Raw genomic sequence first — 20,935 nt, 5'->3', positions numbered from 1 at the left:
GCAGTTAATTTTACGGTTGATTTGTCTGGGGACTTTCAACTTATTTCCTATTGGGTTTGGGTCCTTGATATTCAGGTGCAAGGGGCTTCGAACGATAGTTCACTTTTGGTGCCGCTGGTAAATTACGTTGGTTTGTGTAGGCTTGTAAGTGCTACGACAATTATTTAGGGGGGAGAGATTAAGTGCCCTTTAGATTTAGGCCACCTCCGTTGCTGACTTTCCTATCTGATGACCGCACACCGCAAAGTGCAAGCCTAACTGATCTTAAATCATTTGTCACGCGATTACCAGCGCTGCGCGTTCTATTCTATTTGCACTGGGAGGCTCGGAGGTTTTCACCGCCTCAGCCTTTAGCCCCTGTGGCGGGAACCGTAGTCCTGACCCCAAACCTTCAACATTTTCGTAAGCTATTTTGCCGAGTCCTTCAGTAATTCTCGATTTCCATCTACGTTTTTAGATGGATCGTTGATTTTTCTCTTGCGCTCTCTGACGTGAGCCCATGTAGTCGTCAGTCCTATATAGACCTAAGTGCAGTCTTTGCATTCAACTTGGTGGACTTTTTTACTGGTTTTGTTCGCCTGAAGGCAACCTCTAAATTGTACCAATGCAAAACACAGGGTATTTCCCCTTTGAAAAGCCACGTTTTCCCACAAGACCGTTAAAACTCTTGGACAGCCCACTACCGGTCTCAACTTTCCTAGGGTTCATCAGGTAGTCGCACTCCCCGAGTTTCCATCTACCTTATGTTCTACCTAGAGTTCGCAATGTGCGCTCATTTGTACGTCAATTTTGTCTTGATGAAAGACGGTTGGTTTGGTGCGATCATTCTGACATTTGTGAATCACCTGTAGATAAAGATCCTATGGCAATGTCCACCGCTAAGCGATTCACTAATTTTTCTTGGTTTGATTAGACACTGATATTTACTTGTCAATGGAGTTCTTGTTCTTGTTTTGAATGCAATTTTTAATTTCATTAGAAAGTCATTGTGTTTTTTTGCGAACCGTTCCCACAGTTTTTATTTTGTGCTGTCCTGGGGTCTATGGCCTTTGTGTGGCAGTCTGTTCTCCTGTTTTACCAAAGAAAGTAAGCTCACCACTCATTTTGATAGGTAGTAAGTCAAAGAAGCGCGTTCCATAGTCTTTTTCGGTCCACTGCCTAGTCAGAAGACACAAACACTTCACCAATCGCTGTTTCCAGATTCCTCAGGCATACTCACCCCAGAGGTCATCAGCAAGCTTTTTGTTGTATTCCCACACTTACGCACGGTCTTCCGATCCAAAACCTATACTTCTGAAACATGAGACACACGCGTTTTCTCACAACTAGTCCGGGTGTTACGCAACGCGAGCTATGCACTTGTAGTTAGTTAATTAATCGCCTTCGTTGGATCAGCGTCACAGGCCAGTATTCAGGTGACTTTCATGGTAAACAACGCCAGCAGATAAACAAACTATCTAGCTGGCTGTTCTCTACAGATTTTCCGTCATAATTAACCTGGTTTAGAGGACCTCCAGGATCCAGTCAATAACAAAAGATGTAACGATGAGGCTGCTCCGTGCAAAGCCGAAATGAAATTTGGCATGTCGCTCAAAATAAAATTGGTTACATTCTTTTTTTTTAAACGAAGCACCATGCCCCATGAAGAACTCAGAGAGGTTTAGCATTGAGGAACAAAGTTATGTAACAAAACAGGAAAGCGAGCCGCAGCTTTTTGGGCAGGCTGGAGGAAAACCTTTCAAATAGATACACCGAACAGGCGCAGTTCTCAGACGATACGAGTCACAAATTCTGATTTATGTATCCAAACGCCAGGTAGGACACAATTTCAATTTGAAAGACAGTTGGACCTAGTCGTTTGAGAGCACAAGAGAAGACTACACTAGAACCATGGTGATTTTTCAACAAATTAAAGTAATAAACATATAAAATGGAATTGAGTTACGTGTCACAGTGAACTGAGGATCTGCAGTCCAGTGAGGGCACCGGCTCAGAATACGCCGCACACATGGATCAGGAAACAGTAGTAGCAAAGGATGTAAAGATAATGTCTATAACTCTGAACACAACTTCACCAACCTCCTTCCTTCTAGTCGATACCAACCCATAGTTTGTAGGCATAACGGTCGAAGCTGCAGAAAAGGTCGATAAGGGTATGTAGAGTTTGTGGGCGACATTGTCGAAACACTTGACATTGTGATGGGTTCGCCCGTGTAGCCAGTGGTCACATGTGCAGTCTATAGAAGTTTCAATGAGCGTAAAAAGGCTTTTTGAACTCGCAGACCCGGATTGAGTGAGCGAATAGCAATTAATTGAGCCGTAGCTAGCCATTCATACTGAAAGATAGGGTTCTTGTTCCTAAAAGTGACGCTAGGATCAGTCACATGACCAGCACGAGATAAGTTCCACCGAGACCGCCTGAATCCGGTTTTCAGTCAGTTAATGTCTCTTTATTCGCCTTTAGACTTACCTCAAAAATGAGCTCCGGATCCACTCGTGCCGTTGTACAGCAAAATACATGCTGCCTACGTCACGTTAGTTATTCAAAAGAATAACAACAAAATCGAGGACGATTGTCATTATTGTATTGGTCGTTCACTTGGCTGGTGAAAGTCACGTGATTAATCTCAACACCGCTTTTGAGATATCTACAAACTAACTTCCCCTTAATATCATTGTTTGCCTGCAGCTGAATCAATTGCGATTCGCCCACGCAACTCAAGTCTGTGACTTTGGAAAGCGTTTGTACGTTCAATGAGACCTGGTCACGTGACCACTGGCCATGTGGTCAAATCGATCGTGATGTAAACCTCTACCACACCTTTACTATTATATTTCATTTGGTTTGCCTGAGAACTCCGTTCTTGAGCTGCAATAGCTTCCTAAGGGAAGTTCCCATCCTGTGTTTTGAATTTAACACTGATTGTCGCATTTAATATGTATGACTATCTCACTGTCTATGTTTAGTGTCATAGCTCACTAGCTAAGCGTTCATCCGCTATAAGTTTCCATAAGATTGAAGGAACGTCACTTGATTGTCTGGAAAATAAAGGTGGATTTTGGTGCATGCATGAAGATTCAGAATCCACATAATTGTGCATTGTACGAAACTGGAACACGCGGGCATTCCAAGTTTCCTCATTTTTCGTCCCCCATGCGATACCTTAGTCCCTACTTGTGATAGATCTTTTCCTGCCCAAAGGCCTGGTTTCGGAATAGATAAAGTTAGATTTTTTCAGAAAAAAATACTTGGATACATCTTACGCATAGAAAACAATGTATAAGATGCAGGAAAATGAAAATCGAAGAGAAATTTGGTTTTACTGTGGTTAATGTATCTTGAAATAGGAGAGGCTTTGAAGTTCAGCCAGTAGTCTTCCGAAGAGAGCTCAACACCTAAATTCTAAGACTTAATTTTTCAACTTTTTAAGAACCAAATGAAATCGGCAACGTGTAAATCCCTTCCGAGGCTGATAGATAATTGGGGTTGTAACACATTTCTAACATGACGGTCTGAGTCAAGATTCTATGGACATTATATATTTATATATCACCAGGTTCGAACAACAAACATGCCTCGGGAAATACACTCGTTCGCAAATCACTTTGGTTTTGACAAGCGCCTCTAGTGTATTTCTCGTTTATGATGTTCTTCAACACAGGCCGCCTCAGGTTTCAGTTTGCACGATATTCGAGACATCGCAGTATATTTTCATAAAGGAAACTACTCACAACGTTGCTCAAAACTCTTCGACAGCCCACGACTGGTTTAGCCCTTCTTTAGTTCATCAATTAAGCGCAGTCCTCAAGTTTCCGTCAACGTTATGTTCTCCTTGAACCCAAATGGGACTTATTTCGAGAAATACACTCATTTGCAAATCAAAAGGTTGACGGAAACTTGGGGACTGAGCCTACCTGATGAGCTCTAAGGAGAGCAAAACCACTGGTGGGCTGTCATTCTAAGGGACAGCACGAAAACCCCTCTGAAATGTGTATGATGGACTACACATGACGCAATACCTACTGTAATCTCCAAACGATGCAGCAGCATGGCTAAAAACATCTTATGAGAAGAGATGAGCAGTGACTGGGGACTCAAGAACTATCGCATGACTGTGTTCGCGTGTCGCTTCGTTCGTTGTGATATTGTAGCATTTTCAAAGAAAATAACTAAATTTCCAAATAATACGAAGTCATAGCTGTTTGAATACAACCATATGAATCAAAGAATCAGGCGGAAGAACGTTTCAGATTTTTGCGTCACATAGTGTTATCTCCCAGAGATTAGGTAACCAAATAGCGTTCAAAGAAACCGAAACTGTACGCCCGTGTGAGACTTCAAATACGTAAAGACAGTATCTCACTGGGACTTATTTTTTGCTAAAAACATTCGGTCTCACACAAGACAATAAAAACGATGTGTGAGCCCCCAGTTTCCCTTATGCAAAAGATTCTTTTCACCACATTGGAAATTAGAATCGTACACATTTGCTTGCCTAAAATATGCTTTCCACTGCGGTTAGATCATCATCTCATGAGACGAAAATTGCCCGAGTCATTTAATCACTTAGTGGATTGCACTTATGTGTCCCGACTAAATAACTGTCGCTTTTGTGAACGTGGAAATGGGAATCACGTGAACAGGCCTAGAGCACTCCAATGAGTAAGTTAAATGGAGCGGTTTTAGTGGAATTTCCCACATCATTCACGTGGTATTATATCTTTTGTAACCCTCTGGGAAATGTATATAGACATTTTGGCTAGACATGTATTATATATCATCACACTATTTTACTAGCATATAAATTGATGTAAGTGGCTTAGATGGAAAACATCCAGAGGACGAGTGAAGCATGCATCTGAGAAGCCATCACTCGAGTAGTCAGTCAGCTGGGAACTACAAGGAATGAACCGCGTGATTTGGAGATGAATAGCGCCATATTCAGTCCAAATGTGAGTGAATCACACTGCTGATCAGCCGCTCTTGGCCGGGCGGTTTGGGGTTCAGCTGCCAGTTGGAAGCTCGAATCCTGTGACGTACACTTCTTGTTACATCCGGCAGGAATGCAACACCCATACATTGCTTGTCGACTTTTTGGCATTGACCAATTTCAGTTAAAGTGAGAAATTTCCATTTAAATCATCTACAGCCGTAGCTATTTTGAGCCACTTTAGAACCATAAGAAGTATTCCTCTCCCACGTTATTTTTGTACTTTTTTGGGCCCCAAATAACTAGGACTCTGTCATTTTGAGTGTTCACGCTGTGAGATACTGCTGGGAGTAATACTGGAGTTTTATTGTGGCCTAATACACCAGCTTGTTGTTACCAGATCTGCCTGGTCAACTCCTTATTCATTCTTGCAAGGCTTATTTGTATTCCCTGTTCCATTCAGGACGGAAGGCAGCTTTGGAGCTGTTGGCACTGCTGTTAAGCAATGTCATCGCTGTCCACAACAGGGCGAAATTTTAGCAGAAGGAACGCAGACAGAAATCAAAATGCGACTTTTTAAGTAGCATGTTAAGGGTAAAAACTCAGTCAGAACTAACAGATTTAACGGTCCCAGCCCCACAGCTGATTGCTCCATCAAGAACAACGGTGATCCATAACGCATTCAGTCTCCTTGTCTCACATTCGTAAATGCGATTCGCAAACTCTACTTGGTCACTTGAATCGGCTAAACGATCAATCGACCGACCAAACTGAAAGACTGTCCCAGCCATCGGAAGGCATTTACAGCTCTTCGGCCATGGGGTTGACTCTCTACTGTCCGTCCGAAACAGCTGATGCTTAGTGAGGTCGAATCCACGCGCAGAAAAATTTTTGACACATGCCAGAGGAGAAGTACAACTTTCTAGTTTATTTACCAGCTGGTTCTGTCTACCATTTTTCTGTTTTATGCTGTAAACTAACTGATTTGCTGCGCGATCGTGGGTCATTTGTAGCACATCATGCGAAGCACCCGTTACCAGTGGATGAAATGGGCGCATTTAATACAACCTCTGTTTTCAAGACTCAATGTCCCATAGAACTTTGTCCACGCTGCCTGAATATTTTTTTAAAAGCCTGTTTTACTTCCTCCCTTATCTCGTTATCTTTTTGTGCTAATGAAAGAAAACTGAAACAGAACAAAACCAAAAAAACGTTCATCAGGTAACAAATGTTTTGACAAGCAAAATTAGCGCTTGTTCCATTGCACTCTCTACTCTTCTAGTGACGACGACCAAGAATGCCACACTGACTTTTAAATGGACGCTGTTGTGTCACCTTCGTTTTGTTAGTCCATATAACAAATGGGCCTCCCACACATGGGAACATTGTTGCAAAGTTCACCACTACCACCACAGTTTCCCATCAGTGCTACCCACTTACCATTAAAAAATGACATTAAAATTGACAAGTTACCTCCGGGTTCTTGTGCAAAAGAGGCAGAGTGGGAAGGTTTAGAAAAGATAACAGACGAGCTTTGTGCTTCAACAATGCCCTTCATCTAAAACTCATCGGAAAGGACACCATCCTATCATTGGTTCAAGCCCAGTAGTGTGGATGGACCATATTAGTTGCTTTATTCCGTTTAGATTTTAACTCCATGTGTCCGTCTAAGTAAAGTTGGACAAGTGATGTTCCAACTCGGAGGAGGTTCAACTGACTTTTTTGCTGTCAGCGCCAAAAAGTTGCAAAGTAGGGTGAAACAGGGAGCTCAACGCAGCCGGACGTGAGCGTCTAGCTCGTAAATTTCCCGCGGGGTAATAAAATCCGCAAACGGTTGGGAGAGGAAAGAAGAACGCACTTAGTTGCAGTTTTATGCAAATTTCTATGACAGAAGCCACCATAAAATAAGTAATATTGACCAAGTATTGGACTAATTATGGAAAAACGGACCTTTAAAAACTTTTGAACCTTTAGAACAAGCTTTGAATTATTTGCTGATCGCAAACTTGACAAATGCATCCGTAGAAATCCCACAGCATCTGGCGACATAACTCGGGGATCGGAAGTTTGTAAACAGCTATTCGAGTCACAAGAAGTGACAAAACTTAAAATGGGGTCCAGAGGAATTTTCATCATTCTGAGTTTTCTAATATAAACTGCTAAGCCTTGGTGAAGGAGCAGATTGGAGACTCTTAGTCAAAAGCGTTTCACCGCGGAGTGTCCGGGGATACAAATCTTATTAGAAGTGATAGGATGCAGATTACCGAACAATTTGTATAGCCACCCTTTAAAAGAAGATAGAAATCCTACATCCTGAAAATTTTTTGACGTGTATGATTGTGAACGCCCGAGAAGCTGCCCTGAGAGTAGATTGGGTCTGCCTGTGGACTCATACTATCATCCGGCCTGTTTTAGTTAGAGGCAAGTATTATTTTGTCGGCACATATGCGTTGGTTATCCTTTCCAAGAATGTTACTAGGCTACAAGAAGAACAAGGGTTTCTCGAAGAACCTCTGCAGGTATCGAGAGAGTTGCGAAAATTTTGCCGCTGAAAGGTACAAGCTCACTCTGGTTTGTGAAAGGGTCTTTTTGAATTCTGACAGGACCTACGTCACCAACACATTCAGAGCGAGTCTGCAATAATGTATTTCTCTGCCAAAAGAACCTACAATAATTTTTTGGTCCACGAAAAATGTGCGAGTCATGGTGTAACTACAGCCTAGCGAAGAACCGGTCAAGTTTGCCAGAAAGCCTCAAAAGTGCAAATATGCAAGCAGTTGAACGATAGTTCAATGATATTTCCCTACATTCTGAATCACTTCTTGTAACTTCACAGAAATTAACAATTTTTCAGCAGTGAGACACTGGTTAGACAAGGCAGTCACTGGCTCTGTGAGACTGTCAGAGCATTCATTGATCGAATGATCAAATGTTTTGAAATTCGAGACTAACTTATTGAAGCCTCTTAGTTATTCGAGCCAATCGGCAAGCCCGTTCAACATGACAACGCTGTAAGAATTTACAGTCACAAATGCCCACCAACAGAAGATTTGGTGGAACACCTGCCAGGCCAGGTGCCCCTGCGTAATTGAATGTTTGTTAGGGAACGTGAAAATCGAGGTGTTGCGAGAAACGCACCTCCAAAGGGTAAACTGAGACGTCATCTCCATTTTTCACGCCACATTCACACTAGTTATTTCTTGATTCGGTTCATTGAATTTCAACCTAAAGTCAGTGTAAATTAACAATGATTTCGAATTTGTTGGAGAACATCACACTGTTGATTGGCATCTAGCCGCACACACACATATCTCGACCACCCTAGCTTTCCGACTATCCATGGTTGGTGGTACCACTCAAACAGAGTTTCTGGCTAAAGCCCACTCGTACTCTTGCCCCGGGTTTGCGCTCACCGAGATCCACAAACGACACGGGAGCAATCACTTCATAACGTCTTGCTCAAAAACAATACTCAGACAGATGTATCCAGCCTGAGCAAAAAGTTTTATTTAGGGGCTGTAAGTCCCACTCCAGAAATTATTCGTCCTTTTACTTTTTAAGATTATCATAGGGTTCGGACTTATGAGGACGCTCTTACACACATTACCAGCTAAATTCTAAACCCCAAAACTTGTCAGGATGCTTTGTTTTTTTTATTCCAAATTTTAACCGGTTGCTTTTATGTACCCCAAAACTTGTCAGGATGCTTTGTTTTTTTTATTCCAAATTTTAACCGGTTAGCTTTTATGTCTTCATAAGAAGCAATCTGAAATGGCCACTCTACATCGAACATAAAAATGGGGGCTGCTGAATTACATCACATTTTATCTGGTTCTGTTAAGATTATCCTCAGGAATCCACTTTCTGAATGCTACCCAATACTGGCGAGTTCTGTTAACGTAAAACAAGTAGTCACTAACAGGAACCGCAAGAGGTTAACCCCAATTCTACTGCGGTCTTATCACTAAAGCCTGGTGTTTTATCATTGTAAAAGAATAGTGTGCAGGTCTATGGGGTTGATATGAGCACACTTGAACTGCATGCACATCGAAACAGCTGATCGCTTGGGCCACCACCGTAAACACGTTGAGCCAAATAAAAACATGTTCTGCGGCTCTTCAAATCACTGAGGTTCGCCATGCTCCGGCTGACCTTTTTCTGTCACGTTTTTGAATGCATCCTACTCTCTTGGCCTGACAAGCTTGGATTATGGAACAGATGAATTTCTCATGAGTTGACCTCTAACCACAGTTGTCTAGGTGGTAGTTCGGGCACGCCGACCTACTCACTAAAACGATAGCGCGCGGTTCGTACCTAAGCTAGACCTGAGAACGAATTTAGACAGGTGGAATTCCAACGGGAATTCATGCAATCCTTTGTGACAAGTCTTTTTGGGTGCGTGCGCGTTTTTGAAATGTTCCCACTATCTGACTCCCCATTCACAACGCTGAATTACGCATAAAATATCACAAAATCATGTGACAGAAGCCGGAAAGTTTGCACCAGAATCAAGGAACAAGGCGAAACTTTTGTCTGCTGTAAGGAAAAACAATTTCTTCAAAACGACAGAGACCCGCAAACTTCGTCGAAACATGACCTTGGCAAGGAGGCGGGTCGCTTCGGTAGGAACAATGTGTCAATTCACACTTTGAGCTGCTAGCGAAAGTAAAGTTGTTTTCAAAAAAGATTATTATGGACAGTTGCGTTCTGAGAGCTAGAGAAACTCAAACGTGTTCCCGCATTTCCCTGGGCATTGCTTCAGTATCTGACGTAAATGAACAAACGCAGTCGATTGGATGCGGAAACGGCGTTTTAACCAGCCCTGAAAAGATATTACTGGCGTGTTATATCAGTAGTATACGCCATTGTAGAGACAGCTATAAGGTATCCCCAATAATAATGATGAACACCATTATCATTATTAATTCTGATAGACCAGAATTGCCTTGGAATTTTCGCCACACGTAAAATACGTCACTTCAGAAACTTGCGTAAAACTTGTCGCAAACTCTGTCACTCAGCTACCGGAAACAATCTGTCATCTGAACCAAAGTAAGCAGACTACTGTGACACAGTTTCCACTCTAAATTATCCCTTTATTCTGGCTCATTCTAGCTTCCGTAATCTACGGCAGTGAAACAGTATGCGACAACGATGCAGCCCAAAGCATTCAACTCTTTCCTAACAGATTCGAAATTACATTTTAAACGTTTCACCGCATGGTCTCCCAACTCAGTTCACCTCTCTTCTCCCCCAGTTCATTCATATTTTCCTGGTGCTTATCTGATCAACTGCCAAACGACCATAAATGAGGTGAATTCAAAAGTCGGTAAGGACGACAGAGTGCTTGAACAAGTCTGTGGGTAAAAATAACTTACGAAATGATGTAGAATTTTGGTGACGAACGAGTGTGATTTAAAGTCAAAAATCAATTCCAGTTGACCATGACATACTGTATTTTTATGAACTTTACTTAGAGTGGTTCTGTTCAACACAGGTGACGATGATGTGAAGCACGTGACCAATATTTTTACCGAAACGTATGTCTTGGTCTGTAATAATAGGTCCTTGGAAGAATGCTACTCCTCACACATTTACAATATCCATCAATTTGTCTCGGTGACAGACAAAACCACTGAAATTTTGCGTCCATACTTGGGGCGAAGCTCGATAGCGCATCTGTAAGCATCCGGAGTTTCGTTTTCGTGTCTTTCAAAAATCCCGCTTGACTCATGCCTGACCGTCTCAGTGTGGTTGAATTTCTTTGTGTAATCTCAGCTACAGCTTCAAAACCAACCAGTTGCTCTTTGGCTTAGGGCTATTCAAATAGTGTGGCCAACATACAGCAAGAAAAGTGCGAGAATTCTTTCTTGAGTGGAGTGGAGTTTCAGGGAGTAAGGTTATCAGTCCCCTGATTCTGGGGATAAAATCGAGGGGATGGCGTAAAATTCTGGGTGGGTTTGCTGTAACAACCGCATCCACAGCTGCGTCACGGATTTTGGCTCTGAAACGCAGACCCCAGCTGAATAACCAGTGACCTGTTTGAACCAAAAAATAGCTAAAACTTTCGCGAATTCCTAACTGATGACGACATATTTGTAGCCTCATCGTGTCTGCTGATTTATTTACCGAGTCTGACAGTGCGTTTTCAAATCGTCGGTCGAGGTAAGGTCACCGGTAGTTACCATTTAAACCGCTCATATTTGGGTGAATTTCGGAATTCTATATGGGCCCACTGATAAAATTCCCATAAGGAAAAAGAACAATCCGCGGAACTGAACAAGAGGCATTGTTCGCAAGGAGATGTCGCACCTCCACTCCACAAGTTTTCCTTGTTTATTATACTGAATAACGACCAACCATCTGTTGGACACTACTCATGCTTGGACTCAGACCGTAGCTGTCACATCATGGCTTGTTTCCACAACCGAACATCGGCCGGACAAAAACACGATATCCGCGAGTGTGCGTCTGTGATATCAGGCCCTAATGAACTGCGCGAAATTTCATCATCGAGGTTCGTTTTTACGTGACCTTTCTGAGAAGCGACTAGTGTGCTCAACGCATGAGGCCTAAACCCCATTATGTTAATCACTGCTTCCTCAGCCTGCTGAAACGGTGGTCAGTTCTTTCTTACTGGGAATCACTGACAGGACTATCTTGGGGGACACTCTTGGAGGAAACGAAACCTAAACACTGTGGGTGGGAAGTTAACATGCACCCAGCCATCAGGGCTGATCAGCGCTATGATTAACTTAGGGTTAGGCAGAGTAAAAGGCCCATCGTTTCCTGGTCATTTAGTTTCTGTTCTGTGATCCGATTGGCGAATTTGCATTTGGAAAGGTTAGGCTACCGCCAGGGTGGTACTATTCGAGCAAATTATTTATATCATGCATCAATTAAGTTCTTAATTTGAACTTCGTCTCATAAATGCAGTGAACTTATACCGTTCTTTGTTATCAACGAGGACTAAACAAACAATGAGTAACTCGTGAACTTCTTGTAGGACTCGAAGCAACAATCTAGCACTCAGTACTCAACGTATTGGTTTGAGCAGACGCAATCTTTTCTACCTATTCATCTTGCCAAAACACATGCATAGCGTGGATGAATCAATCGACGAAGCGAACAACGAAACTAAAAACTTTTGATAAAGCTCGATGCATTTGTCAGGGCTGACACGATGTTCGAGAGTCAGGTGGGAGTACCGTGCGATTTTCTCCCCTCTTTGATTCTCGTGTACGTCAGAAGGGATTCTCATCTCAAATGCGAATGCCAGCGGCTTCGGCAGCGGTCAAAATCCTAGGTCCAATTGGTTTTCGCTGGTCCGATAAAACTGTGTATGTACGTTTAAGGGTCATTTCAACGTCTATATGATGTTCTGTAGGTCGGCTATAACTGAGCTGATAACGGAACGATGGTCTTCTGAAAAAACTGGCCGGAATTAGTTTAGACACTTTTGGATAGCTACCTCGTTGTTTGACCGATGCGCTTGCATCCACATTACTAGGTGAATGGATAGTCATGCATAGAGGCCGTTTACCACAAAAGTCCGTCCTTCATGTGCTGCCTGACGATAGAGCGACCTGACAAGAGAACAGTTTGCTGGGTTATCGGGCATATGGGTCAGTATTACACCCCATTCCAGCTCACAGGCGGATAAAATATTTGAATGTGCCTCGATAAAACAATCAAAATAGACTATCATAAGTACGGCAAATCCAGAAAGTAAAGAACATTGGAATGAAACCAGATGATCGATTCTCCAGTGTGAGAGGAGAATGTATGCAAAACCACAAAATCAGCGGTAGTTCCTGGATTACTTTGATCAAGCCTAAGTTGATCGGCCCTAATCCAGCATCACCGATAATTAAACAAACCATTAGGGTCTTCGACTCATAAGAAATCTTCCTCATAAGCAGCTGGAGTAAGTGCTGAGACCACAAAAAATCTCTGAAGCATTTTTCATGGGGCGAGATCGTTCAGTGGTTAGAGCGCGAATTTACTGACAGAAAGGTCCGTGGTTCGAACCCGACCTCTGCCTCTCGACTTCCCTTGTCTAGGCTTGGGCAACCTGACAGTATCCCAGCCCTCGTGCTTCCCTCTGGTGACATGGCAGTTAGGCACCGAAAGGGTCCTACGGCTGAACGATTTTTTCATGAACATTCCACTTTGTAGCTGAATCCAATCTGTGCTGAAAAGCCAAGAAGAATTGTATAGCTGTTTCACCCCTGCTTGGAATCATCAGCAGTTCACGCCTCACGAGACTCGAGAGAGCCTCGACTCCACAACCTTCAGCATAGCAATTTGAACGCTTAACCGTTCGGCCACGAGTGGCGGCTTAATTCGCACCTGAACAGGATAGAGTGGCACTCATCGTTCAGTCAGTAAATGCACATCACGTGATCACTTGTTGACTGACTCCTCTAGTGATGGAAGATTCACCCATCGGGTGAATTCTATTCTTCCTCTAAGTTGTTTATACGCAGTTAGTGGTGTGATGGAGATTTGGATATGTTTAAATGGATATTTCGTTCTGCAAATGAGGCCTAAAAGTACTTTGAAGATGAAAAACATGGAGGTAGCAGTTCAACAGTGCATCTCGCCTCTTCAGTATAGATATGCCCCACTTAAACGACGATGTCTTCACTAAAAAATTTCCAAGTCTCCTCACACCACCAACAAGCCCTGGAGTCTATCTCCGTAAAACAGGTTTTTCGGGATATGCCAGCATTATTCAGAACGAGAAAATGCTCGTCGATCTTATATCCAAATGAGCACGATCCCGAAGACATAAAACCAAGAGTCGCCAACCTCCGTGCACTAGACGCCTTCTTTCACTGGAACCGACGGCTTCATTTCCGGTCTCTGTCGGGGGTCAGTGGACCCCAATCTGATTGCTACAAATCTTTTTCATGAAGTATCAGACCAGCCCAATCTTCCTTCATTTACAGGTTATCATGTAGCTATACGGAGTAAAAATTTTAAAGACCTTTCAAAGTTGACTTTTCATCACTGCGGCTTAATTTTATGCATTTCACGCGGGCAACTTCAGCCCAATCTTCCTTCATTTACAGGTTATCATGTAGCTATACGGAGTAAAAATTTTAAAGACCTTTCAAAGTTGACTTTTCATCACTGCGGCTTAATTTTATGCATTTCAGGCGGGCAACTTCAATCGTTTCTGTTCCCCCCCCCCAAACCAAGCGGAGAACAGTATCCCATCAGTGTGCAGCTGCCTAAGGAAGGAAATGCCAAACAGACTGTTTTGCGGCCTCAGCATTTGTGTATGCAATCACATTTGTTCATCGGTACACAACATTTGCGTTTGAAAATACCACCGTGGATTGCATAAATCTCTGAACCGCCGCTCAAAAGTCGGTGTAGTTGGGCAAAATAGCATGCCTCTATTGATACTCTTCTCAGAATGGACTGGACACACGCAAGCTCTGCGCAGCTGACACTGCATGATAGGAGGAAATAGCACGGAAAGTTGGATAATAGTCTTGCGTACCCAAACAGCTGCTACTCACGCGGTAACAACAGATGCCCTGTGATATTTGGATCACAAACTCAGGTCCTGTGGAATAAAATAAAGGGGCGTTACAAAATTTCAGTTTGACTTAAAGGACTTGATTTCGATAAACGGTCATCACCGTATGGCAGTAAGATACTGGTGTATTCTTGACAATATCATTGACCCGACTGTCTTCGTATTACGTTTGATGCTGTACCGCACTTATCCCGCCTCGAATTCAAAGTGGCATTTTCATCTGGCTTGGGTGCAGTTAAAAGACTAAGTCTTGGGCCCAATGGTCAGTGATTAGGTGCTTTCAATGGCCATATGGTAGGAAAAACAGAACTCGAAAGTTGTTACCCGGGTAGAAAAATCGGAAGCCCTGGAATGGTTCACTACCTACCGGGTTCCTCTACAACACACAAACCAGTGCAGGTTCAATTCAGTAACCACGTAGGTGGCCGAAAAATACTACGTTCAATGCAATAGTTTTTCAGTATAGTGACAGCGTTTCTTGGTAGCATTTTTTCTAACTAATCATACTATGTCTACTCCTATTGTATTCTTGAGGATGATTTCACTTTCCTATTCCTTCCACCAGGGCTTCAGGTAGGTCCACGATTGGTGGTAAAATGCATCAAGCCGCCTCACCCGAAGCTATCGAATGCCACTGATTTTCAGTAATTTGCAACTTGAAACTGTGAGATTCAGAAGCGAGCCGGGGAAGTAGGCACAAACCAGCACAGTGATCCTTCCCAGAGTGAACACTTGTGAGACACTCAAAGCGGTTCCTTCCTGGGAGCTCCTGTTCAACAAATCATCCCTCCTTCATATGATGAGCGCATGAATCCAAGGCTGGAAATCCCATTCCTCATATATTGTATGTTATCTGCAACAGACTGCATACTATATGCTGGAAATAGGACTCTCGAATAATGAACAATTAACGCGGGATGCCACTAGGGACCTTAACATCTGGTTGGTTAGCAGAATCGTATTAGCTGTTGTAGATTATCTGCGAAGAGTGGTACCGAGAAGAGAGCCAAAATATTTCGTTCCAAACGCGGACAAACAAAAATTTACACTGGAAACTATTAGCTGACAACTGGGGGGAATCATGTCTATGCAGATTCTTCCACATTTCAAAAGACACTTTGAGACGTGTATCTTGGTACTACATAAATCAAGAAACGCTAGCTTTGAATTCAGACTTGTCCTGGTAGAGAGTAGCTGCGAAAGAATATCCTGTATCTTCAGACAGCCGATTGCTATTATCTCAAACACCGAACGTCATACAAAAATCTTCATATCAAAGCTCGTCTTAGATTCTGTTTTGAAAACACCAGTATTCACGAATGAGGAAAGTGAAGTCCCGGAACAGTCCGTCCTCAGGAAACTGTATCTTGAGTTATCACATTTCCGAGATAATGGATTGCGGGTTTGGTTCCTCGAGGCAGTTCAGGGTCTATCAAAAAATCAAAATAAAGTACTTGATGCTCACGTCTGACAAGAAACGAGGATCGGTTTCGGTGAATAATTCATACTTTAAACATCTAGAGTTACTTTCTTCTTTTGTACTAGCAAGTCCGGTCAAGTTAAAAAGTAACAGGAAGGTGAGTAAAGCAACGAGGCGTTTATTTACACACTACTGGCGGCTAGGTGGGAACCGAAGTGAGGTCAAAACAGCCTGAAAGACGTTGGCGAACAGTTCGTGTTTCTTTCGCACCAGTTTGCAACAGTCAGTCACCCGTGACTGGGCTGTTCTGTAGCTGTAAAAAAAGTGACGTAAGGGGACAAGTCATATGCCGATGAAAAGAATTACGACAGCACAAAAATTCGAATCTCATGTCAACAAAAATGGCACGATGAGTACTCTGGAAACAGCTCATACTCCTCGATCCTCGTGCTAAACATCCCGTCCATGTTCATGAAAGGGATAAGTTTTACCGAAATGACTATGTATGATACGCTGGCGCACATGACATCAGAAAGCCAACCTCATGGGCTTTCTTATTCCCCGAGGACCCGTAGAACTATGCCATTGTGAATGCTGCCGTAGCAGAACTGCTAAATCGCAGCCTTCGCGAGTGACTCCATCTTTCATTGCATCTGGTTCAAATCGCCCCACCCAATCATAAGTTTGGGTTTGTCCAGAATTCAGTATACCGACACCCCAGCTCCTATATGGTCAACAGTTAATACTACTGTTGATGAATTTCAGCAGTTAGAATTTCTTGGATAAAAATCATCCAACAGAAACCCTTCGTCCTCCTCCGCAAGGCTGGCCAGTCTACGTAGGTATGTGGTGATAACGAACGGAATTTGAGGTTATAGCCTATTCCCAGTCTAAATAAGAACCAATCAAAACTATAACAGAAGACAAGAGAACCGGTGAATCGCAGCAGCAACCGTCAAACACAGCTGATATTGTGAAAACAGTCCCATGAAGGAGACGTGTACTGATTTCACCAGTGGCAAGAAGAGGCTATTTTTGAGGGCGAAGCAACAAGCAGCACGAGATAATCTGACGGTTTTTTGGCACAGCCACAATTCGGCTCATAGAAAGCAAAAGACTGATACTGTTGGCCCAGTCAGGTTTACGCAAAAGCAACAGAGCAGACAGATTCAGACAGGTTCACATATTCAGAGTGAATGTGTTGCAATACACCATGAAGTTCACCAAAATCAGGTTTGACATCCGAAATAAATCACTAATGCTGAAAAAAGCAGAGCGTGAGCTACTGACAGTGAAGTGGTCTGAACCCACAAGCGACTTGCCAATTAATCCTGTCTAGGCTAGGATAACCTGATAGTTTCTCAGTCCTCTTGTTTGTTTCGAGTTATACAGTAGCTACGTAAAGCAGGACCGCCGCAAACGAACGGTTGAATTCACCGTTTTCCGACGCGGTTGCCTGGCCAATATATGAATACTAAAGTACTAAAGTAAGCAGTTGCGGAGAGATACCCAGGTGATGTCATTGGTGTGTAACGGCGTTGATTGCTCACCACAGATATCCCTGCTGAAGCAGAACACTCAGGATATGGGTAGAAAAACCGTATACACAACCAAACGGACGGTAGAAGGGACGGCCTTGTTAACAACAGATGAGCTAGGTGCTGCAAACTATCAATGTCACCCTGTAGTCGAACATAAGAGAAGGAATACCATTTTCAAAGAGTGCCCAGGAGTCCCTGTCTATCCAGTCACTTGGCTATCAATTTGACTAGGACAAAAAGACCGAATTCACGTCCGCATCTGCCCAGAAAGTTAAGTTGTCAACGGAAATGAAGTGGCATTTATTCCCCTCGGTATAAAGCCGAGGTCATCCTAACCTATTGTCACCCGGCAAGTTTCCACAAACAATCCTTTCAGGCACAATCGTCCATTGAGCCCAGTCAATTAAGAGTAGAGGAGACGGGAAGGAAGAAGGATATCTCGATCACCCATCTAATGGGTGCTGCAATCGAGTGCGTCACGTTGTCCATTACGATGATAAGAGCATGAAAAAAACCTATACGGGAGTCTAGAAGAGCATGTCTTTCGGTTTCGAGAATCCTAAACCCATCCGTGCCAATCATTGCAACGGTTGCTCGTAAAGGCAACGCTTGGCATGTTGGTTTGTGTGCTGTCATGCACCCGCGAACTTCTGCAAACGCAATGAGATGAACTTCCTTTCTCGTCGTTCCTAATCTTTAGGTTAAACGAATGCGAAAGTTCTCCTGTTTAATGTTCGGTCATGCGTTCACCATGCGTGCCATGCATGCCATGTTCACCATGCGTTCGTCTCTCATTTGTGCTCCAAACACTTTCAGTACGTGAGCTGCTGGTAAACTAAACGAACGCCAATTTTCCGCTCAAACTCAGCATGGACCACAGCTGCCTAATGCAAAACGAAGTTTAGGAGCTTCAGATTTACTGACAAATGAGGCAACAATAATATCCCCTGAAGAACCCAAAGAGTGCGACTTCCATGGACATAGTTGGGCGGCAGTGGGATTGTCACTTTTATGGAGTTGGACAAACCACCGACCTAATAAAAGGTGACTGGGATAAAAATCATGAGCTTTACTACCCATAGAAGGCCTTGCCTAGCCTCGCACCAGAAAAAGCCTAACACAGTAGAGCCTTAGCAAAATACACTCATTTGCAAACAGATTTGGTTTTGTGAGCTGAGAGGGAGATTCAACTGGGTCCACCTCACAAACCCAAATTCGTTTGCAAATGAGTGTAATTCGTTAATTTCGTTGACGGAAACTCGGGAACTTCGCCAACCTGATGAGCCCCAAGCAGAGCGAAGCCGGTCATGGGCTGTCGAGGAATTTTCAGCAACCTTACCAGTAGTGTATTACGTCTGTAAGAGTAGAACCTCGTTCACCAAATGATTGGACAGTGTTTGAAGTGTGACTTTATACTTTAATAAACTTTTAGCCTATTCTTAAGGAACCTCTTTGGCTCGAGAGAGCTGAGCGATTGAGGCGCGAAACGACCGAATCCAAACTTGACTTTTCGACTGCTGCTGTCTAAGTCTCGTGCTGCCTCAGAACAGCGCTACGGATACGCAGTGAACGTTTGTTTTATTTGCCTCTGATGCGTGCAACTTATTTGAGATAAATGAATGCCTCTAAAGAAAGAGATAATTTCAGAGTGCTCCAGCGCATAGTAGTCCTGTTACTCGACATATTTATTCACTGCATTGACCAACAAGTCATGTTTTTCTTCGAAGCCTTTCACAAGAAAAGGTATGAACCGCTTACCTGCCTGTAGGTATGCTCGAATCGTCAGGTCATAAACTGCTTCTGTATCTCCTAATTGTAACGTCATTAGTGATTTACACAAAACGTACAGATCGACTATCAGAAGGCAGTTCATTTGCCCGTAAGGTGCAGCAATCTCTGCAGTATCGCTTGGTGTAAAATGTAGAGCACGTCTAGAAATGAACAGAAATGTTGGAGGGAAACCGAAGTTTTACCTGCGACGTACAGACCATTTCTTTGCATAGAGAACAATCAGAACCCAGTATGACACCGCCCAAGTTGTCTTCCGCAAAAGGGTCACGAATGACGTAAACTTCTTCAAGTAAACTGGATTTGTTGTTGGGAAAACACAGACGTAGATCACCTCAGGTCTTTAATAAAACACTTTGGGGCTTTACTTTTTTCCTCGTACTTCAGGGTGAAGTTACAAATGGCGCAGCGGAACAAGCAGCTATTAGCAGTCATGGCCCAACTCGATAAGGATTAGAGCTAGAACAGTGACAGAAAAATAGCAAGAATGACACAACCCAAGAGATGTACTTATCATTAGCATCTTAACCACGGCAAAAGCTCTTCCACGCATACTTCATTTCACCCTTGACGTGCACCTCCTATGCGCAGCAGAGGATATGGTTTTGGCATCTGTGTCACACTAAACACATCGTTCAGCTGTGGGGCATCTTGGGTGCACAGCTACCACCTAACCCGAAGGAAGGACGAGGGTGTCGAATCGAAAAGTCAAGGTTACATATGAACCACAAACCTTTGGGGAAACCACCTCAAGCCCAGCAGGTGACCAGGAAACGTCCTATTATGAAAAAGCCGGAGAATACTCCCAGCACTGCACTGCATTTGCATTTCTCGCCAAACATCGCTGCCTTGGGAAGGCTTTGAATGAGGACTTTAATCGTCCTATTGTCTAGGAGTGGGCGTCCTGGCGGTATGCCAGCACACGTACCGACCATGACACTTATATGACACCATAGGTTCTGGATGTAAAACAGCGTCTTTCCTGGTAGACAATGGTGGCGCAGACGTAGTACATACTCCAAATGTAGCTGCCTTAGTAATCCCAACTCATTGCCAAGTACTCACTTAAGCGCTGATTCACTGCGTACACGCAACAATCCTGTCACACTGACGGTCAAAGGTATTCAAACAACACGACTCCTTTTACAATTTCTGCGTATATGCAACCGTTCAGATTCATTTGAGATTCATCTTTGACACCAAAGATGACGCGAGTTGACAAACGCTGCCCGGACTTTGTTATTGCGCGCAGTAAATTCAACTGTCAGTACAAAATATGTAAACCCATTAGCAGTATCAAGCTTTTTACCTCGAAGTTTCAACGGAGCACAGGACTGCAAATCTATGGGCAAAGATTTACAGTGCGAAGGTGCAAAACGTGATGCTGGGCAATGCCTCACCGGAACCCATGTTTTAACGGCCTCCGGAGATATTTCGAACGCAACTGCTACGCCTCTGGCAAGTGAAATAGGGCATACCAGACCACAGTAGTCAAGCTGATGTAACGTCTACACCACAAATTCAAAGGTTAGCAAACGGTCCTTCTAAGGCAACCGACCATGCAACGGTGTGGACTCATGCTAGTTGACTCTCCTTCAGGCTCTTGCAAGTTAGCAAGAGTATGTGTATCCATCATCATCGGAAAACGACTACAGTGTCGGGAGGCACTCCTCCTAACGAACATATTGCTCACATTTCTCTC

At 43.4% G+C, this 20,935-nt stretch overlaps 1 protein-coding gene across 1 annotated transcript in view; it reads right to left on the bottom strand.

Moving 5' to 3' along the window:
* Positions 1-13,337: 13,337 nt before the first annotated feature.
* Positions 13,338-20,935, bottom strand: part of T265_00498 (hypothetical protein) — a gene marked incomplete at both ends in the record, with an annotated part of 8,352 nt that continues 754 nt past the window's right edge. Inside the window, 3 exons of the mRNA XM_009164302.1 lie at positions 13,338-13,480; positions 19,204-19,376; positions 19,419-19,530. Coding sequence (XP_009162566.1) covers positions 13,338-13,480; positions 19,204-19,376; positions 19,419-19,530 — 428 coding nt within the window. The remainder of the gene's footprint in view (positions 13,481-19,203; positions 19,377-19,418; positions 19,531-20,935) is intronic.

The sequence above is a fragment of the Opisthorchis viverrini genome (assembly GCF_000715545.1).
Source record: "Opisthorchis viverrini unplaced genomic scaffold opera_v5_5, whole genome shotgun sequence".
Lineage (NCBI taxonomy): Eukaryota > Metazoa > Platyhelminthes > Trematoda > Opisthorchiida > Opisthorchiidae > Opisthorchis > Opisthorchis viverrini.
This window is presented reverse-complemented; position numbering and strand designations above follow the sequence as displayed.